The sequence below is a fragment of the Hemiscyllium ocellatum genome, chromosome 23 (assembly GCF_020745735.1).
Source record: "Hemiscyllium ocellatum isolate sHemOce1 chromosome 23, sHemOce1.pat.X.cur, whole genome shotgun sequence".
NCBI classification, from domain to species: Eukaryota; Metazoa; Chordata; class Chondrichthyes; order Orectolobiformes; family Hemiscylliidae; genus Hemiscyllium; species Hemiscyllium ocellatum.
In genome coordinates, this window is record NC_083423.1 from 25,652,353 (window position 1) to 25,675,083 (window position 22,731).

Sequence of the window (22,731 nt, forward strand, 5' to 3'; positions counted from 1 at the left end):
GGGTTTGGAGGGATATGGGCCAGATGCTGGCAGGTGGGACTAGATTGGGTTGGGATATCTGGTCAGCATGGACGGGTTGGACCAAAGGGTCTGTTTCCATGCTGTATATTTCTATGATTCTGTCTTCCTGAGTTATTACACAAGCAAGTGGCAGTAAATATAAATTACTTACCACCTATCAGCCTTCCCTAGTTACACTATATAGATTTCTGTGAGATAGCCTTCATTCTTCTGAACTCCATAAAATATATCCTAACTAATTCGACCTCTTCTCATTCACCAGCCCCACAATTCCAGGAATTAGTCAAGTATACCTTCTCTGCACTTCCTCTAGAACAAAACCATCCTTCCTCAGATGAGGAGAACAAAACTGCATACAGTATTTCAGATGTGGTCTCACCAAGGCCCTGTGCAGTTGAAGTAAGACATCCCTGCTCCTATACTTGAATTCTCTCATTATGAAGCTCAACGTACTATTTCATACCATTTGTTGCCTTTGCCATCTGTTGCACTTGTACACCAGTCACTGAAAATAAACAAGACACCCAGGTCTTATTGCACCTCTCCTTTTCTCAGTTTTGCCATTTAAGAGTGGGCTGATACATGCTGGAAGAGAGTAAGACAACATCAAACTTGTGAAACTGCTATGAAAAAAAAAAGCTTTTTAGAATACAGCCTAAATAGCTATAATATGCTTAAGAACACCTGTTGCATGAATTAATCCTGATGTTGTTAATTGTCTTGTGTATCAAATATAATTATACAAAAACATTTGGGAATAGTCCATGTTGGAAGGGTTTTTAAAAGTGTATTCACAGCATGTGAACATCACTGGCTGGCCCATCTATATTACTCAGACAGCAGTGAAGAGTGGGTGTGGAGTCAAATGTAGGTTAGACCAGGTAAGGATGGTTGTTCTTTCCTAAAGTGCATTAGTGAACAGACAGGTTTTTTTTAAACAATAATCAAGGATGTTATCATTTGACTATTGAATTACATATCCACCATTTGCCATGGCGAGATTCAAGCTCAGTTCCTCAGAACATTACCGGGGTCTCTGGATTAATAGTCTAATGGTAATACCACAAGGCTACCACCTTGTATTCCTCCTTAGGTATTAATATATTGTTAATGAATTTAGTTAACGTTAAAGAGAAGCCATTGCTGGTTATTAATTTTCTGAGTATGTGTATATGGAACAACTTATGGGATGAGAGGGGTAACATTGAAGATTATGATAAACTCCACAAAAGAAAGGTTGAATGTGTCTTTATTTCAACTTCTAACTGGCTTTCAGTTTTAGCATTGGCTGTAAATTGTTGTTCTGTGAGTAACTGTCTTCTGATTTGACAGGTTAACACTCAAGGCCTACTCTAAAGCCTTGAGCTCATAATTGTGACAAACAAGTCAGTGCAGTGCTGAGGGAGAGCTGTACTGTTAGAGGTGGGTGCATCATTTGAATGATGCATTAAATCAATGTCCCATCAGTGCACTCAAGTAGATTAAAAAAACCCTTAGTGCTATTTGAAGAGAAGTATGGAAGTTCTCGTGATCATTATTTATCCCTCGCCACTATCACTGGGGCAATGCAATTAGAGAGGATTAAGATGGCAAGGGATTTCAGTATGATTAGTAGGACCCTGTGTGTACTGAAGATTAGAGGGACTTCGATATACATATTCACGGATTCCTGAAGCACGGGGCAGGTAGGGAAGATGGTTAAGAACCTGTGTAAAATACTTGTCTTTGCTAACTAAGGCATAGAATAAAAGTTATGCTGAAATTCTGTAAAATGCTGGTTAGGCCAGAAATGAAATACTGCATGGAGTCTGATCACCACATTGTAGACAGGATGTGCTTCCACTAGAAAGAGTACAATGGAGATTTCTCAAAATGCTGCCTCGACTGGAGGATCTGAGATATGAGGAAAAATTGAATAAAGTGAAATTGTTTCTCTTGACTCAGTGAAGGTTGAGTAAGTCTTGACAGTGATGTATAAATATGAGCAGCAAAGATGTTGTTATGGACCAGACCAAACCCCTCAAAGTATATTAAGAAGATAGCTTAGACCCTGATGTTTTCTTATTTTAAAGGTAAGTGCTCTGGATGCAATTTGATTGGTCAAACTAACAAATTTGAAGCAAATCACACTTTATTCATATGCTACAGTTAAAATACAAAACAAACAAAGAAGTTGGAATAACTTAAGTCTATTGGACAACTTCACAGAGCAATAGATTATTTAACTATTAAACAGTAGCTGTTCCAATATTATAATAACATACCGTTAACACACCCTGCACAAAAGCAAATTCAGTAAAACAGATTGTCTCACGTGCACTTCTAGCAGCAGGAAGAGAACCCTGTTCTTTTCCCTCTAACAGAGGGAGGAGAAACAGCTTCCACATCCAGGTTCAAGGCCTGAACAGTTACTACTGAAAACCAAAATTCCTGCTTCTGTGGGAGCTTGACCCCACCCCTGTTTCTAGTTTTCCATATTTAAAAATAAAACCCCAAGATCTCAAACTGTTTACTCTCAAGGCTCTCAGTAGACTTCTCATGTCTGCTCTCTCTCAACCTTTCTTCATTTAAAAAAAAATACCCCAGGACAAAATACACCTCCTTAAAGTCATAGTATTGTTACAATATGGTGAGTTAGAAGGTATTTCTTCTGTCAATGGACGGGTTTAATAACCAGGCAGCTTGGATACAAGGTCAGATTGGAGAAGGCTAAGAGGGAAATTATGTTTCTTTCTCACTCAGAGGATGGGAGAATCTGGAACTCATTACCTGAAAGGCTGTTTGAGTCAGAAACTCTCCCAACATTTAAGCAGTATTCAGATTCACTTGTGTTGCCTTAGCTTTTAGGGCTGTGGGGTCAAATGTTGGAAAATGAGACTAGTGTACGCTGATCTTTATTGACCAGTGTAGACGTAGCACTGTTTGGCATGATTCTGTGGTGCAAACAGCCAAGTCACTAAAACAGATTATCTAATTTGTATTGTGTTATTTGTGCTACAATGTGTAACCAAATGGCGACTACATTTTCCAAACATCACAAAAGACTACATTTGAGTTGTACCTTTCTGCCAGTGAAGTTCTTTACGTTCATTTGTAATGTTGCAAAGAACCTACAGGTCCTGTATAAATGTATTATTTTTAGAAAATGATGCCGTCTTTAACCCTAATAAAGTATTGCATAGAACAAAACCTTTTTGGCTGAATTCTTACTAGAAAAGTTTATTACAAAACCAAATTTTTAAAAAAGTACTTTCTGAAAAGCTGATTTATGAAACTGAAGAGTTGCAGCAGACTATAGAGAATGAAATGAAGTAAAAACAATATTAACAATGAAGGATAAATGGTGGGAGTTACTTGCAAAGTGAGTTGGTGCTTTACCTGTTGTGGGCTGAAATTTATTTATGACGAGTTGGAAATAGCCAGGCTGGAAAATTTCTATCTCATTGGTGATTATGCACTTGACATATTCTGACTTGCTTAACTGAACTTAACAAAGAGTTTGGATAATAGTTGTAATAATGGTTATAAATTGTAAAGTATTTGGATTATACAATCCAAGTATTTGTGTTTTGTTTGAGAAACCTATATTGAATATGCTTAAAATGCCCCCTTTATTTTTATTTGCATGGTCAGATTACTTCCCTAGTGGCACTTCAACTGTTAACCCATGTCGGCCATGATGATCAGCTGAATGGACCAAAGTATAAATGCACGACAAATCTGGAATTCATCACAGCAATTGCCAGGTACGGGACCAAGTCTTCAGTTGAATTGTAACAGTTAAGTGGAGGTATGACAGTTATCCTTTAGGATTGTTTGGGCACCAGGTATGATGAGTACATTTTATATATTAGCTTTAACGATTATCTGCCAATAGATACTTGGAGTTTAATTTACCCCAAATCATAAAAATTATGTTTTTAAAAAATGCATGATCTTCAAGCTGTCAGTTGAAGCACTGAAAATATTTTTGGTAGTTGCTTCAAAAATATTTAGTCTTATGTGGAGCTTATTTGGAGGGAAGGGTCATACATCCATCTAATTTTTGAATTTAGTATTCATAATGAAACACAATATAAATCAGTTTTATATCCTAACTAAAAATTTTGTATTTGGCTTAAGAAAAAAGTTCATGCTGTGTTCACTTAACATGATTTTAGGTTTCGTTTGTTTTTCAATTCAATGGTTTAAATTATATATTGCATTTGGAAAGCTAATTGTTGTTGAATTGAACAATATTTTTGAGAACTCAGTAAAACTGAGATCAGGCATTTTGAGCTGGACAGTCTGCATTTTGCAGTAAAAATAACATTGAGGCTATCAATACTCGCTGGCATCAAAAGTAAATCTGATAGTGACATTGCACAACTGTATATGTGCAGCTAACCTGGAAATTAGGAGGTTGTTCTGGGTTGCCAGAAGTTGTGCTACAATAGAGCCGAGGGATTCTGCATTGATGCACCTAGAAGGTCATGATGTGGTTGTTTGCCCATAATAGCTATATACTAAATATGCAGAAAGGGTTAGGGTTTATCCTTTTTATATACAGAGCAGCCTCTGTTATCCAAACATCAGTTATCCGAATCTCAGATTATCCGAACAAGATCTCAAGATCCTGTAAAAATGTTGCATCAAAGAGGTGTTACTGACACTGATCTGACAATCGTGCTTTTTGTTTACAATGATTAAATGTGAATGTGGATTACTTGTACTGAAGAAGATATGAAAATGTTATATCAAAGAGATGTTATCGACACTGGTGCGTCTTATGTTAACTGTTCTCTAGTCACTTTAAACAGTGTTAAAATAATTTAACACAATAAAATTACTGACATGCTGAACAGTTTAAAAATATGGCAATATCAGTGGGTCTTCATTCCCTTTACAACTTTGTTCTGATAACGTATCTATTATAAGTGATCGCATTTGTTGGTATTACCATGTCAGTGAAGAGAAAGCGAACAGCATTGACAATCGAACAGAAAAACGAGATTTTACTGCGTCTGGATTGTGATGAAAAGATATCAAAGATTGCTCAAGAGTACAACATTGGAAAAGCAACAGTGTCTGATATCAGCAAAGCAACACCGGCAATTGAGAAATTTATCAACCAAAGTGACACTTCATATGCATTAAAAAGAAAATCCATGAAGCCAGCGAAAGATGAACAACTTGACCAAGCCATATTTTTGTGGTTTTCACAACAGCGTGAAAAGGGGATTCCCATATCTGGCCTAATGTTACAAGAGAAAAGCTGCCAGTTTTCATGAAGCAGAATAAGAGTCTGATCACAGCGAATCGTTGGGCTGGTTACAGTGTTTCAAAAATCGTCATGGCATTTGGCAAGTCAGCGTTCTTGGACAGCAGAAGTCCGTGAATGATATTTTACAAATAAAATCACTTTTAGTGTAAATAAAATTAATTGAGGTGGAGGTTGGTTATTATTTTTCAAAGCACTATCCAGTGTTTGTACATATTTTGTCGATTGAAGGAAATAAAACTCTATAAACATGCTTTTTTTATGTAATTATGTACAATATGGCTTCCTTTGTTTACGATCAAATCAGTTATCCGAATGATCAGTTATCCAAACAAAATACTCCCTGCCCATGTTCGGATAATCGAGGCTGTTCTGTACAAGTTTTTATTCATATGGGAAATCTTAGTTCCTTCAAGCAACCTCTCTAGCATTGAAAAATTACATTTTTTATTTTCTTTTTATTAGAAAAGGCTTTTATACTTTTACAAAATTATAAAAATGCAAACAAATAAAAGCAATATAACAATCTTATATTACAAAAATGCTAACAGCAAACTACCTACTACTCTCTAAAACAAACCAAAGCTCTCAAAAAAAACAATTTCTCCACATTGAGATTTAATAAGTAACTGTACTTAGCGAATTAGCTTTGACTGACCCAGATTGTACTAGACCACCTAATCCAACGTAGAATGAGTTATATTAGATAAAAATTGTCTTGAATTAGCTTAATTTAAATTAAATTGAACTAAATTAGATTAAATTACACCACTTGCTGCGCTCCCACTGAGGCTCCCATCCATGGGAGTATCAGTTATAATACCCGTATTCATCAAGCTTCTTCTTCCCCCCCCCCCCCCCCCCACCCCCCACCCCAGGGCCCCTGGACTGCCAAATCCGGCCCTCATGGCTGTATAAAGGCCCTGGCCTGACAAGTCCGTATTGATGTAATTTAAAAATGGCCGCCACATCTTATAGAATGGTTCTGTTTTCTGGCACATCACATGTGAGGTAATCTTGGGGGATGTGCTCCATCACCAATCTATGCCACCCATGAGACCTGGATGTTTTTCTGAGATCCAGTTCATTAGAATGTTCTGCCTTGCACAGTGTGTGAGAATGTTAAATAATCTCTTCCTGTGTTCATCCAGCAAGGGCAAATTTGGCAGTGCCAAAAGAAGGAATACGGATTCGCCTTAATCTAGATTTCCAGGATCTCCTAAAACTCACTAACTATGGCACTCCAATATCATGAATCCTGTAACATGACACATAAACAATGTATAAGGGTGTCTGTGCTAATTTTACATTTAGGACATCCTGGGGATGCACCTTTCTTGAACTTTGTGAACCATTTTGAAACCGTATGGGCCCTGTGAAGAATCTTCAACTGCGTTGCTTATGCTTCATTGCATATCAAAATTTTCCTCATATTCTCCCATATGTACTCCCATGTCTCAAAAAAAATGTCTTCTCTTCGTTCATGACTCTAGATTCCATAGAGTCTTTTCCCCGACGTCTCTGTAAATAGTATGGGGTACTGACCAAGAGAGTGCTCGCACACCAAAGCACTCTACTCTCTATTTCAGATTTGTAGGGTTGAACCAAGAGCGTGGTCCTCTGTATGTAGACCCTAATCTGGAAATACTAGACAGCCCCATATGCGTGACTTAATTGGTCAAAAGAAATCAGACCTCTCCCTCAAATAAATCTCCCAAACAATAGACTCCCTTGACCTCCCATGCCTTGAAGCCAGAGTCCATTGACCCCAGCCTAAATCCTGGGGCTCCAACTAAAGGGGTGAATGGTGAGGTCTTATGTGGATTTCCCTCACCCTGCCACACTATCTTAAACATGGTTAAATTGAGGAGAATAATCGGGCCTTTACAATGCTCAGACACCCTTACCTGAGAAGCCTCAACGTCAAGCCATATCGACCCCGAATCCCTACGCACCCAGGCACCCATATATGACAATAGGGCACCAGATTTCGCTTCACATTTGGGAGATCCATACCCTGCAGGAGCTGCAATTTAGTAAATTTAATGAGAAGGGGTCGACAACACCAGATTAAGGACCCAAGCCAGCTGTTTAACCTCCGCTGCACCTGTCTGGGCAGCAGCAACAGGAGCATTCTCATAGGATATAGTAGCCGAGGAAGAACATTAATTTTAATCAAACCATGATATTGGTAACCCCTCCCACCGCTGCAGATCCTGTTTATTCTATCCAACAATTGCCCAAAGTTAGCTCTGTACAGCTGATGGAAAACAGGGGTAATGAAAATACCCAAATAAAGAAAACCTTTTTGTGACCATTGAAAGGGAAACTGTTCAAAGTTTGGGAGAAGATTTGTAACTCGGGTGCTCGTTGTTGTGGTTCTGTTCGCCGAGCTGGGAATTTGTGTTGCAGATGTTTTGTCCCCTGTCTTGGTGACGTCTTTAGTACTTGGGAGCCCCCTGCATTTATAGTGATTTGTATCTGCCGCTTCCGGTTGTCAGTTCCAGCTGTCCGCTGCAGTGGCCGGTATATTGGGTCCAGGTCGATGTGTGCCATACCTCTAGGAATTCCCTGGCTGTTCTCTGTACCTAAATTGCACAAACCAAACATTCCACTCAGACCCATAGTATCACTACCAGGGACACCATCTCACAAACTGGCTAAAGAACTACAGCAGAAACTGAAACATCTGATCAGCAGATCCAGACACTATATACAGTCAACACAGGAATTCTTAGACATCATCAGAAATATACACATAGACAAGGAAGAAACTATGGTCTCATTCGATGTAACAGCACTGTTCACCTCTATCAACAAAACCCTAGCCAGAGAAACAATAGCCAACCTGCAGGACATACAGAACAGACAACGGGACGGGGAACCTATCAACAAAGACTGCATACTCAAACTACTGGACCTGTGCCTCACAACACACTTCACATTCAACAACCAAATATATTAACAAATCAATGGCACACGCATGGGCTCACCCATCTCTGGACTCATAGCAGAAGTGGTAATGCAAAGGTTAGAACAAACAGTCTTACCGCAAATTCAGCCCAAACTCTGGGTCAGATATGTAGATGATACCTTTATAATAATTAAAAACACAGAAATAGAGAACACACACCGGATCATAAACGCCACACTCACAGGAATCTGATTCACTAGAGAGGAAGAAAAGGGCAACCAATTCCCATTCCTAGATATGTTAGTACAGAGAACACTGAATGGAGAATTCACCACAAAGGTATACAGGAAAGCCACACACACAGACCAAGTCCTGAACTACAAAAGCAACCACCCCAACACACACAAAAGAAGTTGCATCAAGATACTGCTCAAAAGGGCCACAACACACTGCAGTACACCAGAACTGCAAAAAGAGGAAGAAGAACACCTATACAATGTATTCGCCAAAAACGGATACCCACGCAATTTCATCAACAAATGCCTAAGGGAAAGACAACGGAATGAGGACATGCCACAACCCAAAGGACTAGCCACACTACCATACATCAAAAACATTTTTGAACTGACAGCCAGACTACTGCGACCACTAGGACTCATAACAGCACACAAACCAACAGCCACTCTCAGACAACAACTCACCCGATACCCAGCTTGAGCAAAACCAACGTAGTGTACAAAATCCCATGCAAGGACTGCACAAAACATTACATAGGACAAACAGGAAGACAGCTAACGATCCGCATCCATGAACACCAACTAGCCATAGTAGCCACATATTCAGATGACCAGCAACATGAGTTCGACTGGGACAACACTACTATTATAGGACAAGCCAAACAGAGAACAATCGGGGAATTCCTAGAGGCATGGCACTCATCCACAGATTCAATCAATAAGTACATCGACCTGGACCCAATTATACCGGCCACTGCAGTAGAACTGACAACTGGAAGCAGCAGATACAAATCACTATAAATGCCGGAGGAAACATCATAGAGGCGCTTCACAGGAGGCTCCCAAGCACTGAGGATGTCACCTAGACAGGGGACGAAACGTCTGCAACACAAATTCCCAGCTCGGCGAACACAACAAAGGGAAACTGTGTTCCATCCTCCAGGGCAGGCACTCCCACTAAGCACCCCACGGGTATAGCTTCCGACTTTGTAAAGTTTATTTTATATCCTGAGAAAATGCCAAATAATTTAACTTTTTGTATTAGTTGGGGTAAGGACATTTCCGGGTTAGCCAAAAATAGGAGGACATCATCGGCATAGAGAATACGTTTGTGCTCTCCCATTCCTCCCCTTTGGCGCAACTAGTTCAGGGTCCTTACGAATGGCTTCTGCCAACAGTTCAATTACCATGGTAACTAACAGCGGCAAGAGAGGACACCATTGCTAGCTGCCTCTCCCAATGCTAAAATTATCTGATTTAATGCCGTTTGTAAGAACCTCCGCTTTGGGGCCATTACATAGAACTGCCATCCACTTAACAAAAGCTCCCTACCCCAAGACCAAAATGTTCTAGGACAGCAACAAGATACGACCACTCTCCCTGATCAAATGCCTTTTCCATGTCCAGTTTATGGCTAGTTTACCACCAAACTCAGACTTAACCTCTGCTGGCATACCCGCACAATATTCAACACCCGCCTAATGTTATTGGAAGAGCTACAACCCTTAATGAAGTCATCTGGTTGTCTTTTATAATGGTGGGCAGTACCTTTTCCAATCTTAGGGCAGAATTTTAAAATCTATATTCAGTAACGAGATAGGTCTATACAAGGCATAGCCCTCTGTATCTTTTCCTTTCTTTAAAATGAGGGATATATCTGCCTCCCCAAGAGAGGACGGAATACAGTCCTGATTAGATGAGTGATGACACATTCCCAGGATTGGCTCAGCCAGCAAGTTTATGAACTCCTTTAGAACTCACTCAGGAACCCATCTGGGCCAGGTGCTATGCCGCTTTGAAGTTGTCTTACCACCTCTTCCACCTCCTGTGTTAAGGGCGCATTTAAAAGGGAGGCTTGCTTTGTGGTTATACTGAGGAGGTCCAAGTTCTCAAAAAACGGATTCCATTCTTGCCATTCTCTCCTAGCAGCCCTGTGCTTTTTCCTGGTTGCTGAATACAAGATAATCAAACCCCCTACATACGCTCTGGCGGTCTCTCAAAGCAGCAACTGATTACTGACTGCACCTGAATTGATGTCTTAGAAGATCCCGAACTCCCCTTGTGAGGTACTCTATAAATTTACTATCCTTCAAAAGAAAACAGAACTATGCGCCAGTGTCGCATGTCTACTCCATTACCCTTAATCTTGACATCCAAGTACACTGCCGTATGGTCCGAAATACCTATGTTCTCAATTCTGCAGGATAACACTGAATCCAAACAGATCAATGGGGCAAAGAACATATCGATTCTCATGTGGCACTTGAGGGTTAGAGTAGAAAGTAAAATCCCTACCATTAGGGTGAAGACATCTCCACACATCCACCAACCCCAATTTCCCAAACAAGTCCACTCGCTGTTTAAATTGCCAGGAGATACCTGAGAGACCCCTTGACATCCTGTCTACCTTGGGGTCCATGAGACGGTTAAATTCTCCTCCTATGATTGTATGGCACACCCAAGAGCCATTAATTTAGAGATTGTTGTCAATTAAGAATTTAAGGGGGTGTACTGGGGGACACTAGATGTTCAGGATGCCATACTCTTACCCATGTATTAAGGCCTTGAGAATGATGAACCGTCTGTATTCATCTTTGATTTGTTCTACTCTCTGGAAATGGGAGCTTCCTTTGTACTAGTATGGCCATTCCTCTAGTCTTGGAGTTGAAAGAGGAGAAAAATATCCTACCAAAATCTTCTTGCTGCAACTTCAAGTGTTCCTTATCAGTTAAATATGCTTCCTGCAGCAGAGTGATGTCAACCCTTTTCTTTCTAAGGTTTGATGGTACCTTACAGCCATCATAATTCCTTCCAGCTAAGGCTGTGCCTCAGACTGAAGCAATACCAAGACAAAGAAAACATTTTATTTACACACATGGGAGTTAACAGTGGGCGTCCACCCTGTCCCCTCCATACATCGGCACCATTCATTTTCCATGTAAGAAATAACCACCCCTCACCGTTGTCCATAATTGTCTTTAATTCCACCCCCCCAAAATTCTGGATCACTTATCGAGTTTTGAGAAGATTTGTAGCTCAGGTTGACGCTGTGGATGTAAGTTTGCTTACTGAGTTAGGAGGTTAGTTTTCAGACATTTCGTCACTGTACTCGGTAACATCATCAGTGAGCCTCTGGTGAAATAGCCTGCTTTCTATTTCTGTTTAAGTTTCCTTAGGTTGGTGATGTCACTTCCGGTGGTAAAATTGTTTCCTGATCTTTTTCTCGGGGTGGTAAATGGGATCCAAGTCAATGTGTGTGTTGAGGGAGTTCCAGTTGGAATGCCATGCTTCTAGGAATTCTCGACTGTGGCTTTGAGATCCCATTTACCACCCCGAGAAAAAGAACAGGAAATGATGTCACCACAAGAAATAACATCACCAACCTAAGGAAACCTAAACACACAGATAAAATCTGGACCATACCAGTGCTTCATCCGGAGGCTCACTGATGATGTTACTGAGTATGGTGAGGAAACATCTGAAAACAAACCTTTCAGCTCAGCGAGCAAACTTTCATCTGGTCTCTTCGAAATAAGTGATTCAAAAAATTCCTTGCTTTTTTGCTGAGTCAAAATTATAAACAGACCCTCCATGACTGAAGTGCAGTACTGCCAGTACCTCAAGAGTACCTCAATTTCTTGACTTCATCAAACGATTTCCTCTTTTTAATTATGGCTCCAGAGAAGTAGTGAGAAAACATAATTCTCGATCCTTTGTACACCAGGGCCTGTGAATCTCTTCCCAGTCTTCCGGAGGCTTCCATTATCAGCTGCTTCTCTTTATAACCCTGGGGTTTGCACTAGGACTGGGCGGGGGCGCTAACCAAACGGGACCTGTGCATTGTGATCCGGTGGGCCTGTTCCACACACACCCGGCCCAGCTCGACCTCCAGACCCAGGAACTGCGGGAGCCACTGTTCCAGGCAACAAAAGGCAAATTCAAATGGCTGGCTTGCTGAAGTGTGAAGTATTCAAAACAGACTACATCCTTGTTGTCACAGGCATACATAAATGACAAATGACAGAGTACTTGAGTTGATGCTTAAACTACACACTTTATCCAAGGAAAATACCTTAGGCCAGCCTAATATTTGTGCAAACCAAGTATTTCTTCAGGCTCCAAGGGATGCTGTTGCCCTCCTGTGCACTGATTTCAATACCAAATTTTATACTGTCATTAGAACATCTTTTGCACATTTGACCTGAGTGCCTGTCAGAGTACATTTTGATGTGTCTTTCTATATAGAATTTTTTCCAGTTTCAATGCAAATAAGGTTCAATGTCATAAGTTTTGCATTCTAAATACTTTCTGCTTGACTGTATATCGACAATAAGATTTATAATTGATAACTGATATGCGCCAACTTTTAAGACAGCAGAGAAAGATACAGTGTAACTGAAGCAAGTGGCAACAGTCTGATTTATATCATGCACAAAATGAATTTTTAATGTGGGTAAGACTTAAATTCATTATAAATATTAACTAGTCAAACCCAGTGAGGAAATTAACAAAATATTGTTTCTTCTTTTCTTCTAGGACGGTGAATTTTGATATAGTGCGATACTTGTATGATTTCTTGTGAGACCAAATACAGCCATATGATACTGCAAGCAATGATCACTGCTTTTGCACCGATTGATACTGATTCATCCACTCCACTGAGAAGTGACAAACATTTTGGCTGCATTTGATTTGTCCAAGCAGGTGTTAGCACAGTATGGAATCTGATAGCAATATCTTGATTGGTCAAAATGGATCTTTAAAATGAACTATTTACCAGGAATCTTCAGTATTTTGGAGTTAAGTGTTAATTATGAACAGCAGGAATTCAGCGCAATCTGTTACAACGCAATAACAATATATTAGCACAAAAGGCACCTGAAATATATTTATGTTCAATTATTTTCCTTTTATGAAGTATCCTTTTCTCAGAATTTAGTGTGGTAGCCATTATGTGTGACTAATCTTCCAATTTTATTAATCCTCTGCTGTAATATTTTGTAGCTCTTATTAATTTTGTTTGGAATTCTCTTTTTAGTGTACAAAAATAAATGAATATAATGCAATAATTGTGCTGTATTGCTGTTTATTTTGTTAAATATTTGAGGAGAAATGTCAAACTAGAGTATTTTTTCCATCTTTGGAGATGGTGAAGCTGATTCATGTCTGTTTTTCAGTAATTTAAATTCATGTTATTAATATGGCAAAGTCAAGGACCCTGTGGGCTGAAATCTTGATGATTTTTGTTCCAGGGCTACTCCACCTCCTCACCAAACTGTTCCAACACAGGTACAACACTGACATCAACATTATAATGTGCAAGATTTTTCTGGTATATCCTGTCTGCAGAAAGCCGAACAATCCAATTATTATCCTATCAGTCTACACTCAGTCATCAGCAAGGTGTCTTTTACAGTATTGCTAATACCTATAACCTACAAAGTTAAGACTCTCCAGGACCCCTCAGCTGCAGACTTCATTTAACCTGAGACCAAAAGTCTTGAATTTCAAAAGTGCGAGTAATTATTTTTGATATCCATGCAGGTTTGATTGATTGTGGCATTAAAGAGTCCAAGTGAAGTTGAAGTCAATGCGAATCAGAAGGCAAGCTCAGCAGCTGCAGTCATACCCAGTACAAAGGAAGATCGTTACAGCTGGAAACCAACTCAGTCCCAGAATATTGTTTCAGGAGTTCTGAAAAGGGTTTTGGTCATTTTAAGCTGCTTTATCAATTACCTTCCTTCCACATTAAAATTAAAAATTGGGATGTTGGTTGACGATTGAAAAACTGTTTAGTTCCACTTCGGGTGCTGAAGGAGTCTGTGTCATGCAGCAAGATTTGGACAACATTCAGGCTTGGCACGTAACATTCACATCTCACATTTCAGGTATTGCTGTCTTCCAAGAAAAGGAAAGTTAATCATCTCTCTTTGACTTTCACTGGCATTGCAATCACTGAATCCACCTCCATTAACATTCTAAATTAAAGATTTACCAGAAATTCAGCTGGACCAGCTATCATATAGCTGCAAGAGCAGGTCAAAGGCGGGGTGTTCTCATTCACACTAACTCAAAATAAAATCTCATTGATCTTTATACAATGGTCGACCTGAGTCTTTTTGTGCACCATATTGCAGGACTTGGATGTTTCCTTTGCATTTTGGTAACCCAACTACATAATTAATATGGTCTGATCAGAACATTAATTTCTGAATAGCTTATCCTTTGTTTACACAGTTCAGTGATGCTTTTACATTGAGATTGCTGGTTTTATAGTTTATGAAAATCTACAAACAAATGCATGTTGTGGGAATGTATACTATGCAAATTAAAAAGTTACTGCCATAATTGAGTGACAGGATCAAGAGTCTAGCTTGGTGTGTTGCCTGCTTGGTGTCAGGGTGCGGGACATCTCTGACTTGCTTGAAAGGATATAGATGTGGGGATTGTTCAAGGAGCAGCTACTGCGTGTCCTCGATAGGTATGTACCAGTCAGGCATGGTGTAAAGGGCCTTGTGAGGCAGCTGTGGTTTAGTAAGGAATTGGAGTCCCTTGTGAAAGGGAAGAAGGCGGCATATGTAAAGATGAGGCGTGAAGGTTCAGTAGGGGCGATTGAGAGTTATAAGGTAGCCAGGAAGGAGCTAAAGAGGGAGCTAAGAGAAGCGAGAAGGGGACATGAAAAGTCTTTAGCTGGTAGGATTAGGGAAAACCCAAAGGCTTTCTATAGGTATGTCAAGAATAAAAGGATGACTAGGGTAGGTATCGGTCCAGTCAAGGATAGTAGTGGGAAGTTGTGTGTGGAGGCGGAGGAGATTGGAGAGACATTAAATCAGTACTTTTCATCAGTATTCACTCAGGAACAGGACACTGTTGCTGATGTGAATATGGAATCACAAATAATTAGAATGGATGCCCTGGAAATATGCAGGGAAGAGGTTTTGGGAATATTGGAAAGGATGAATATAGATAAGTCTCCTGGGCCTGATGGCATTTACCCCAGGATCCTATGGGAAGCTAAGGAGGAGATAGCAGAGCCATTGGCCTGGATTTTTATGTCGTCATTGTCAACGGGAATAGTACCAGAGGACTGGAGGATAGCGAATGTGGTCCCATTGTTCAAGAAAGGGAGTAGGGATAGCCCTAGTAACTATAGGCCAGTGAGTCTGACTTCAGTGGTGGGCAAAGTCTTAGAGAGAATGGTAAGGGATAAGATTTATGAACATCTGGGTAGGAATAACGTGATCAGGGATAGCCAGCATGGTTTTGTGAAGGGCAGGTCGTGCCTCACAAACCTTATTGAGTTCTTTGAGAAGGTGACTAAGGAAGTGGATGAGGGTAAAGCAGTAGATGTTGTGTACATGGATTTTAGTAAGGCGTTCGATAAGGTTCCCCATGGTAGGCTAATGTTAAAACTTCGGAGGTATGGCATTGAGGATACATTAGAGGTTTGGATTAGGAATTGGCTGGCTGGAAGGAGACAGAGGGTAGTAGTTGATGGATTATGTTCATCTTGGAGCGCAGTTACTAGCGGTGTACCACAAGGATCTGTTTTGGGACCATTGCTTTTTGTTATCTTTATAAATGATCTAGAGGAAGGACTTGAAAGCTGGGTAAGCAAGTTTGCGGATGACACAAAAGTCGGTGGAGTTGTGGATAGTGAGGAAGGAAGTGGTAGGTTACAGCGGGATATAGATAAGTTGCAGAGCTGGGCGGAAATGTGGCAAATGGAATTCAATGTAGCTAAGTGTGAAGTCGTTCACTTTGGTAGGAATAACAAGATGATGGATTACTGGGCTAATGGTAGGCTACTTGGTAGTGTGGATGAGCAGAGGGATCTTGGTGTCCATGTACACAGATCTCTGAAAGTTGCCACCCAGGTAAATAGTGCTGTGAGGAAGGCATATGGTGTACTGGGCTTTATTGGCAGAGGAATTGAGTTCCGGAGTCCTGAGGTCATGTTGCAGTTGTATAAGACTCTGGTGAGGCCTCATCTGGAGTATTGTGTGCAGTTTTGGTCGCCATACTATAGGAAGGATGTGGAAGCTTTAGAACGAGTGCAGAGGAGGTTTACCAGGATGTTGCCTGGAATGGTAGCAAAATCTTATGAGGAAAGGCTGAGGCACTTGGGGCTGTTCTCATTGGAGAAGAGAAGGTTTAGGGGAGATCTGATAGAAGTGTATAAGATGATTAGGGGTTTAGATAGGGTAGATACTAAGAACCTTTTACCGCTAATGGAGTCAGGTGTTACTAGGGGACATAGCTTTAAATTAAGGGGTGGTAGGTATAGGACAGATGTTAGGGGTAGATTCTTCACACAGCGGGTTGTGAGTTCATGGAATGCCCTGCCCGTATCAGTGGTGAACTCTCCTTCTTTATGGTCATTTAAGCGGGCATTGGATAGGCATTTGGAAGTTATTGGGCTAGTATAGGTTAGGTAGGATTCGGTTGGCGCAACATCGAGGGCCGAAGGGCCTGTACTGCGCTGTATCTTTCTATGTTCTATGTTCTATGATACTGGAGGGGGAGGATCCAATTATTGTAGTCCACGTTGGGACCAACAACGTGGGCAACACTAGGAAAGAGGACCTCTTTAGGGATTATCAGGAACTAGGAATCAAAGAATAAGGCCTGAAGGGTTATAATCTTGGGTTATTGCCCAAGCCACATGCAAATTGACATAGGAACATGAGAATAAGGGAAGTAAACTCGTGGCTAAAAGAGTGGTGCGGGAAAGAAGGGTTTCTTGGGACACTGACATCAGTATTGGAACACGAGGGATCTGGACCATTGGGACAGATCTCTGCCTGAACAGAGCAGGGACCAGTGTTCTAGCAAAAAGGGTAAATAGGGTGGTCAACAGGACTTTAAATAAAAAGTGGGGGGAAGGCAAGGATAAAACCCTAAGAAGTATAATCACCGATGGGAAACAAGGCTGTACATTAACGACTGTGGGGGTGAATTCAACTCCATTAAAAATAATGAAAACGTAAGAGAACTCGGGAGAGGTTATTAAAGTCTCCAGCACACAAAATAGGGCAGTGGTTGGAAAGGGTTAGGAATCAAACTTCAAACACACTGAATAAATGAATAACAATGAGATGAGGGACGGTCAATGCAGGACTGAAGGCATTGTATTTGAATGTGTGCAGTATACGAAATAAGGTAAATGAGCATATGCAAATCAAAATTGGTAGGTATGATGTGGGCATCATGGAGATGTAACTGCAAGGGATGAGGATGGCAGCTAAATATCCAAGGATGTACATCCCATCAAAAAGATGGGTAGAGGGGTTGGGATTGCCTTGTTAGTAAAAAAAATGAAATTAAATCAATAGCACTAAGCGAAGTAGGGTCAGATGATGTAGAATCTGTGTGGGTAGAGTTGACGAACTGCAAAGGTAAGAATCATAAAGGGAGTTGTGTATAGGCCTTCAAACAGTATTTAGGATTTGGGGCATAAGATACATCAAGAGATAGAAAAGTTGTGTAATAAAGGCAAGGTTACAATGATTGTAGGGCACTTCAGTGTGCAGGTGGATTGGGAAAACTAGGTCGAAAGTGGATCACAAGAAAAGGAATTCCTGGAATGTCCAGCAGATGGCTTTTTGGAGCAGCTTGTGGTGGACCTCATAAGGAAACACCATTCTGGATTTAGTGTTGTGCAGTGAGCCAGACTTGATAAGAGACCTTAAAGTGAAGGAACCCTCAGGGGGCAGTGAGCATTATATGATAGAATTTACTTTGCAGTTTGAGAGAGAGAAGGTGGAATCAGATGTAACAGTATTACAGTTGAATAAAGGGAACTACAGAGGTATGAGGGAGGAGATGACCAGAATTGGCTGGGAGAGGAGCTGAGCAGGAAATACAGTTGAATAGAAATGGCAGGGGTTTCTGAGAGTAATTTGAGAGACATAGCAAAAATTCATCCCAAGGAAAAAGAAGTATACTAAAGGGAGGATGAGGCAACCATGGCTGGTCAGGGACAGCATAAAAGCAAAACAGAAAGCATATAATGTGGCAAAGGACAGTGGGAAGGCAGAGGATTGGGAAGCCTACAAAGACCAAGAGAGGATAAGGAAGAAAGAAATAAGGAAGAAGAAATTTAAATATGAGGGTAAGCTAGCTGGTAATATTAGGAAAGATTGCAATGGCTGAGGAACTGAATAAATACTTTGCGTCATTATTCACAGTAGAAGATACGAGTAATATCCCAAAACTTCGAAAGTCGGAGGCAGAGATGAGTATGAAGAAGGTAATAGAAAAACGGAAAGGTTTGAAAGTGGATAGATCGCCCGACCAGATGGGCTACACGCGAGAATTCTGAAGGAGTTAGCTGAAGAAAAGTGGAGGCATTAGGGTTGACCTTTCAGGTATCACTGGAGTCAAGGAGGGGCCCAGAGGATTGGAAAATCACCAATGTAACCCCCCCCCCCCCCCCCCCCCCCCCCACTCTTTAAGAAAGGAGCAAGGCAAAAGTAGAGAAATTAATTTCCGATTAGCCTGATCTCAGTCGTTGGTGAGGCTTTGGAGTCCATTGTGAAGGATGAGATTTTTGAGTACTTAGAAGTACACAGTAAAATAGGATAAAGTCAGCATGGTTTAATCAAGGTCATGTCTGAAAAATCTGTTCGTATTATTTGAGGAGGTAATGAGCAGGTTATACCAAGGAGAGCCAATGGATGTTATGTATCTGGACTTCCAGAAGGCCTTTGATAAGGTGCACAGGAGGCTGCTGAGTTAGATAAAGGCCCCTGGTCTTAGAGGCCAGGTACTAGCATGGATAGAAGATTGGCTGTCTGGCAGAAGGCAGGGAATTGGGATAAATTCAGGGTGGAAGTCAGTGACTAGTGGTGTTCTACAAGGGTTGATGTTGGGACCACAATTTTTCATTTTATATATTAATTAACTGGATGAAGGAACTGAGGGCATTCTGACTAAGTTTGCAGATGATATACAGATAGATGGAAAGGCAGGTAGTGTTCAGGTGAGGGGGATGCTGCAGAAAGATTTAGGTGAGGATAATGGGCAAAGAAGTGGCAGATGAAATACAATGTGGGAAAGTGTGAGGCCATACACTTTGGTAGGAAGAAACGAGGCACGATCTATTTTCTAAATGGGGAGAAAATTCAGAAGTGCAAAGGGACTTCAGAGTCCAAGGCCAGGTAAACTTGCAAATTGAGTCAATAGTTAGGAAGGCAAATACAATATTGTCATTCATCTCTAGAGGACTAGAATATGAAAGCAGAGCTATACTTCTGAGATTTTATAAGGCTCTGGTCAGACCACATTTAGAGTATTTTCAGCAATTTTGGGCTCCATATTTCAGGAAAGATGTAATGGCCCTGGAATGGGTCCAGAGGAGGTTCACAAAAATGATCCCAAGAATGAAAGGCTTAACATATGAGGAATATTTAAAGACTCTGGTACTATCCTTGATGGAGTTTAAAAGTATGAGGGGTGATCTGATTGAAGCTTTCAGAATACTGAACTGCCTGGACAGAGTAGAAAGTGGTAAATGTTTTGTTTGGCAGAGAGGAGGACCTGAGGGTGCAGTCTTAGAGTGAAGGGAAGACCTTTTAGAATGGAGTTAAGAAGTAACCTCTTTCACCAGAGAGTGGTGAATCTATGGAATTCATTGCCACAGAAGGCTGTGAAGGCCAGGTCATTGAGTACATTTAAACAGAGATTAAGTTCCTTATTGCCAAGGGGATCAAAGGTTATGAGAAGAAACAGGAAAATAGAGTTGGAAAACCTATTGGCCATGATTGAATGGCGGAGGAGACTTGATGGACTGAATGGCCTAATTTCTGCTTCTAGTCTTTTGGTCTGACATGTCCTTTGGGACATCAGCTTGTTTTTGTGTATAACCTGAGCTACCAATTTTTGGACTGGCCTCAGTACACATATGGTGTGCTACTACTCAACACTATGTACTAAGTGATCGTTTGCTTTAGTAATTGAAATTTGATGTATCTTTAAAATAAAGCCTACCCATTTATTGACTTTTGAATGTGTTATCATTGTGAATATTATTGGAAAAAATATCCATGATGTCATTAGAATAAATGTTGATCAGTAAATAAATCTGGAAATAATAACTGGCTTTAGTAAGTATGACTTTGAAGCTGTCAGATTGCCATAGAAACACAACTGGTTTTCTGATGTCGTTTAGGAAGGAAATGCCATCTTTATTTTGCCTAGCCTATTGTGACCTTTGGAAAGAGATTCAGTGTTTTGCATTGAGGTTCATCCTAAGTGGATCTACGGGGGCTTTTTGCAGAGACCCTTCGAGATAAGCATTCTGCTATTTTGCTGGAGAACTATTAACTAGGTGAAAGTTTATCTTTAGGTTGTCTAAAACTTGATGCAACAAGTTGACTGCAATTGATGCTTATACTTGAAACGTTGATTCTCCTGCTCTTCAGAGATGCTGCCTGACCGGTCTTGCTTTTCTAGCGCCACACTCTTCGACTGCAATTGAATATTGCAGACTGGCACATTCCAAGGTTCTGTATTACAAGCTAAGGGATACTCTAAAGTATAGAGTAATTGCAGCAAAAGAGCAAGGTCACCATTTAAAGCCTTTTAGCTATATCTGTAGTATGGTGAGGGGTGGAAACTGGGTAAAACCCTTTGGGCAACATATTTGACACGTAATAAATCCTGCAAAGATTATGTAAATATATCACATAGAATACTCAGCATTCATACAAGTGGCTGTAAGTCAATTTGTGCTATTAAAGTTCCAATGCTCATGATAACATGCTTCGGTTATCAGCAATATATTAATGCAGATCTATGTAGGATACAGTAAATACTGTACTACAGTTCTTGATTACAAATGTAATGTAATCTTATTTATTTGACCTATTTCTACTCTTCATATGAAAATTTGTTTAATGCTGAAATATTACACATTAAGATCTCAGGTTTCTCAATCATAAATAAATAAGCCAATGGGAAAGGGTAGGTGCTGCAATATATCTAATCTGTCTGAATTGTTTGTCCAGTACATGGTTTGAAATGAAATATTTGTAAAACAAATTGAAGATTAAACGGTCAGTTCTTCTTTAATGCAATGGTTGCATTCTTGTGCAACCCCATGTTTTAGATAAGTCGTGTTTTAGGAACAGTATTTAAAGTGTTGCTGCTGTAATTGCATTACAGCCAACATAAGTTTTAAAAGTTTGTGCTGTAGAAACAGCATCCCCAATTCATCAACCATTTGCATTGACGAAAGTGTTTTATAACAGAATGACCTGTACATTCATGTCTTTGTTCATATTAAAATTTCTATATGCCAACTAAATACAAATATTAAATTTTGTATTTTTGAACATGCCAAATCTAAATTATAATCCAATATGAAATAATTACAGCATATTATAGGCACTTAAATACCAGACATTGCACATTCACATAATTGAATTAAAATGGGAAATGTCTGTATCTTTTGGGTACTTGATAATTTCTCAAATCAAAAATGCTCAGCTTGGGACTGTAGTTTCAAGTCATGTAAGTGTTAGTGAAGCCCTGTGTCAATACTGTCTCATGGGTGGAAGGATGAAACTTTGTTAAATAAATGCATGGTGGGTCATTGGTTAGCACTGCTACCTCACAGTGACATGGACCCAGGTTTGATTCCAGTCTTGGATGACTGTCTGTGTGGAGTTTGCACATTCTCCCCATGTCTACTTGGGTTTCCTCTAGGTGCTCCAGTTTCCTCCTACAGTCCAAAGATGTGCAGGTTAGGTGATTTGGCCATGCTAAATTGCCCATAGTGATCAGGAATGTGTAGGTTAGGTGCATTAGTCAGGGGTAAATGTAGAATAAGAGGGGAGGGGAATGTGTCTGGGTGGGTTGCTCTTTGGAGAGTTGGTATGGACCTATTGGGCCTAATGGCCTGTTTCTACACTGCAGGGATTCTACATTTCTTTCTCCAAAATGTGTGGATTTCCATGCTCATGAGCTAGAATACCTGTCAATGCTGAACTAAATGTGGTTTCTAAATATAATTTTATAATACATATAAATCGTTTACACATGTCTTGTTACTAAATTATGATTAGAAAATATTACAGTTTGAGCAGTGTTTAATGAAGGCATAAATGCAATTCCCAACTTTGTTTTGGTCCTGGCGACGCTTGGTTTAAAAATACAGTCGGTTCTGATATAATGCGATAGTTTTGTTCTCATGCAATCTCACGTTATAAGAAAATCGTGCAATAATGGCGCAATTTAAATTAATAGGGAATAATTGTGTTATAACCAATGCAGGAAAGTTCGCATTCTACAAATAC

General features: G+C 40.2%; 1 protein-coding gene across 4 annotated transcripts in view; it reads left to right on the forward strand.

Annotated features, from left to right (window-relative positions):
- Positions 1–13,416, forward strand: part of orc5 (origin recognition complex, subunit 5) — a 118,273-nt gene extending 104,857 nt beyond the window's left edge. For 3 of the 4 annotated variants that reach the window (XM_060843152.1, XM_060843154.1, XM_060843156.1), the window contains 2 exons: positions 3,655–3,767; positions 4,969–5,450. In XM_060843152.1, coding sequence (XP_060699135.1) covers positions 3,655–3,767; positions 4,969–5,035 — 180 coding nt within the window. In that variant the 3' untranslated portion in view covers positions 5,036–5,450. Of the gene's footprint in view, positions 1–3,654; positions 3,768–4,968; positions 5,451–12,967 lie in introns of those variants that run through there. The other variant, XM_060843153.1, reaches the window with a different exon arrangement.
- The last annotated feature ends 9,315 nt before the right edge of the window (positions 13,417–22,731 follow it).